General features: G+C 38.9%; 1 protein-coding gene across 4 annotated transcripts; it reads left to right on the top strand.

The window, feature by feature from the left end:
- Nucleotides 1-918: 918 nt before the first annotated feature.
- Nucleotides 919-3,712, top strand: LOC134228073 (protein Cep89 homolog). 4 transcript variants are annotated; one of them, XM_062709849.1, is made up of 5 exons: nt 919-1,295; nt 1,684-2,700; nt 2,770-2,899; nt 2,960-3,127; nt 3,203-3,712. In XM_062709849.1, the coding sequence occupies exons 2-5, from the start codon at nt 1,698-1,700 to the stop codon at nt 3,513-3,515; spliced, it is 1,614 nt and encodes a 537-aa protein (XP_062565833.1). In that variant the 5' UTR covers nt 919-1,295; nt 1,684-1,697; the 3' UTR covers nt 3,516-3,712. The 4 variants fall into 4 exon arrangements, with proteins under 4 accessions (XP_062565833.1, XP_062565832.1, XP_062565834.1 ...); XM_062709848.1 differs by having other exon boundaries at nt 920-1,097; XM_062709850.1 differs by having other exon boundaries at nt 920-1,097; nt 1,663-2,700.
- The last annotated feature ends 282 nt before the right edge of the window (nt 3,713-3,994 follow it).

The following is a 3,994-nucleotide window of genomic DNA, read 5'->3' as shown; positions in this document are numbered from 1 at the left end:
AAATCTTCTTTACAAAAGGACATGCATTTATGGATTGTGTTGCAGTTCGTGAACGTAATATCTTGCCTGACAATTTTAATTCGATTTCCTTCACCAGCAAGAGAAACGTATTTGGAAGTGGATCGAACTTTTCATTTCGTGCGCCTACTGCGAAGCTGATTATTCTCCTTTGAAATTTGAATATAATAAGCGATATCGTTCTCGTGAAATGGATTTATTTTAATATACACCAACATTATTTATTCTCGCTATTTCTGTTAGATCCTTGTACCAAACTTTGGTGGTGGAGGATGCGGGTTTTCCAACGATAACCGCTTATCAATATCCTCATTGGTGAAAATACCTTTTCTGGGATCAAAAAATCAAGTGCAGCGCCGTCACCTGTGTATAGAAAATATCTAGGTTTATATATCTAGGTTAGCTTATACCTCACTTACCTGACTGAACGAAGGATTAATATCAGGATATTTACTTCATATTCGATGGAGCACTTATAAGGAAATGTTTTGCCATGGTATGGACTCGGTCGGGTTAGAATGGCAAAGATATGATCAAGTCAAAATGTTTGCTTACATTGTCACAGATTGCGGTAACTGAATAATGAGGTTAGTTTTACTATGACAATTTCAATACGTCTATAGTAAGCTCTGCTATGATTAGGTCATTATGAATTCAATTGTTGTTCGTTTTACTATGACATTGTTGCACATGGTCATAGTAAAATTAAAAGCATGTGAATAGTTAATGGTACCACATGATTTTTATCAGTGTAGTTTTAGTTGCAGATGGAGATTTTAGTGCAATAAAAAATAGAATTAAAAAATGCTACATTTCTTAGTGTGCAATAATTTGAAACGCTCTCACTACTCATTGCATTCACCCAGCATAGAAGTTCTCTCACTGTTTATGCTTCGCACAATTTTATGCTGCTTCTGCATAAAAAAAATGACCCGAGTTTGTTTGTTGTTGCGCCGTTCAGTTGTCCTGGCAAAGAAATTTTATCCGTGGAATATCTTCACTTTTCTGACTGAAATCCCATCTTCAAGTGATACAATTCAGTCAATCGTTTCGCGAAAAATGTGTACAACGTGAATTTGGTATGTTTAGAACAGAAAATGTGGTGCTTTGTGCAGTTTTTCGATGGCAAAGATTATGCAAATATTCTATGTGGTCCGAAGTCAGTGTGACGTCAGTGCAGTGTTTCGTGGCTGCCTCGTTCAAGGAGGAAACGAATGTTTTCGGAATCGTTCGGTTTTATGATTTTGCGAAATAATCGCTTCCGCACCCACACAAATGTAAATTGTAGTACCGTAAACGTTGCTAAAAACGAATACTACAAGAACCGTTAGATTGTTGTTATCTTTTTATCAATAGCAGATCTCTCAACCCGACCCGAACAGAGGGCAATAGAAAAATATTTTTTCGTTAAATATGGATCAATAAAGCGCTGATAGTTTGATTTTTTCAAATTTTGATTTATTTGAATTTAGTTAAATATAACAACTTTTCCCGTACAAACCAAGAGTTTTTCTTTAAAATCTACACGTTTTTTTTTCAAATATTAGTTTATAAGAACATGATATAAGCTTGATTGATGATTTATATATGTATTTGCTATGTTTTGTTTACTTAAAATTGATCAACGTTCAGAGCTATTTCAAGAAATCTTCCCACTATGACCAGTGATACAGCTATCAATGATGTCCTCCAAACTGCCTATTCGTAAAAATGTTGAACCATTATTCAGAATCGTCTCAGATTTGGACAAACCGTCCATCGTTTCCTCATCTCCAATTGCAACCGTCAAGGCCGATAACGCGACAGATCACTTTCGCTTCCGCCGAAAAGCACACAAATCTCGGATTCCTGGACCAGCTCGCACTTATGTCGGAAAGATTGTTAGCCGAAGTAAAAGTGCCGACGATTTGTTGGCAGGTAACGATCGAAGCTACAAAGAAGCGAAAGACCCTGGGGATCGACTAGAAAGAGTTGTTCGAGCAAAGGATCACCAGATTTCGAAACTGGTCGAGAAAATAACTACGTTGTTCGAGTGTAACAGCCAATTCGCGGTAGAACATGAAAAACTTCAGAAAGAATATAAGCAGCTTGAGCAAAATCTTAAGGCCCTGGAATCGGCACAACCGAAAAGTTGCGAAACATGTGGTCAATTTGAGTCCGAACGTGAAATGCTGTCAAAAGATAACGGGGATTTGAAGAACGACATCAAGATGATGAAAATCCTGGTTTACCGATTGAACGTTCAGGTTGAGCGATACCAAGATGTGATCCGGGAAGGAAGTAAAGTCACCGCATCTGGCGGTGTTCCAAAGATAGACTTCGTTGACAGTTCGTACGGTGGAGCAAAGGACAATCTCAACTGGGGCCCAGTAAATTCGCACACGTTGGGGCCACTTTTGAATGCGTATGAGGAAACGATAGCGGAAAAGAACGATTTGGTGCAACAATACGAGCAGGAGTTTATTGGGTTTACTGGAAAACTCAAGCAAGTGCTAGAGGAAAACGAAAAGCTTCACAAGGATGCTGAGGAGATCAAAAGCACACAAAGCAATTGGTTGGCAGAACGCACGCGACTCCATGCTCAAATCGATGTGTTCAAAAGCAAAGCTGAAATCCAAGGGAAACGAGCGGATTTGGCGAAGGAGAAACTGGTGGAGGTATTGAAATGTTACGAACAAAAAAGTGAGTATTTGAGACTGAAGAACCTGACATTTGAAACAAAAAAATAATGGATCTACTTATACACTCTAGTTCAAGCCCAATGCCTCGATATCGAACGTCTTCAAGAAGCATATTCTCGTTCTAAAGGTGAAGTGACATCGCTTAGAAATCTCAATCAGAAACCGGAAGTAGTGGTCGAAGGTTTAAAGGAATGTCATAAGTAAGTGTCATAATTTAAGTTATTTTAATTACAATGTACCAAATTTTGCATCTCGAACAGATTATTTGAGGAGATGAAAATCCAACATGACTCGGAAAAGTCACGATTCTCTGATGAGGTTGATTCTTTAAAAGCAGCTATTCTCACAAAGAATGAAGAACTTTCCAAACTACAGCTCCAATCCACCGAGCAAGAGAAGGTGTTCGATCGACAAAGAGAAATCAATGAGTAATTTATCAAGAAAAGTCATAATCAGTACTTGTATAGTCACTTAACTCATGTTTTTTTTTTGTCGCATTCTAGAGCCCTAATGGAGAAGAACGCCGCGCTCAAACAATCGCTCCACCACTGTAGACAATCGAAGGAAGCCCTCAAGGCGAGACTGAAAAACGTGGTCACCTGGGGCAAGGGAGTAGAGCAACGGCGTGATCAACTGAGTGATGCCTGGCGCCACACCAAAGCGTTGGAAGACAAAATTCGCCATAGGGATGAGCAGCTGCATTCCTTGCATGTGCAGTATGGCGCCCAAGTGGAACAGCTGCAGCGCAGGTTGAAGCAACGAGAGGACAGTCTGCGTAGAATACTGGAGGAAAAGGCACAATACAGGCAGGTTTAGCGTTCGGTTGAAGGTCTCGTTCAGGTCTCATCGTCGTAAGTATAGTCGAAAAGTACAAATCGAAAATATCCATAGTTGGTTAGATTTAGAAAAAAAAAAACGAAGTAACAAATGCGCATCGAATGCACCATAATGTTAGAACCATCACTTTAAACTAGTCCAATTCGTACGCTTTAATAAATTAATGTATTATCGGAGCTTATTTGTTTTTGACTCTTTCAACTTCAAATTGATGACTGCCCATGATGGGCACATGGCTTCCGCATCAGAATACGATGGCGAAAATCAACTTTTCTTCTTTACAACGTTGTAATTGTGTTGAGCAACTAACATTCAACATTTGTGCAAAATTTAAAAAAAACGATATTTCGAGTGAAGCAATATTTTAGAACAAAAAAACAAACTTTTCTGGGCTAGATTACCAAATTACAGCCCAAGCACAGACAAACAGACGTAACACTAGCGATATTGCACTCGAC

This window comes from Armigeres subalbatus, chromosome 3 (genome assembly GCF_024139115.2).
Source record: "Armigeres subalbatus isolate Guangzhou_Male chromosome 3, GZ_Asu_2, whole genome shotgun sequence".
Lineage (NCBI taxonomy): Eukaryota > Metazoa > Arthropoda > Insecta > Diptera > Culicidae > Armigeres > Armigeres subalbatus.
This window is presented reverse-complemented; position numbering and strand designations above follow the sequence as displayed.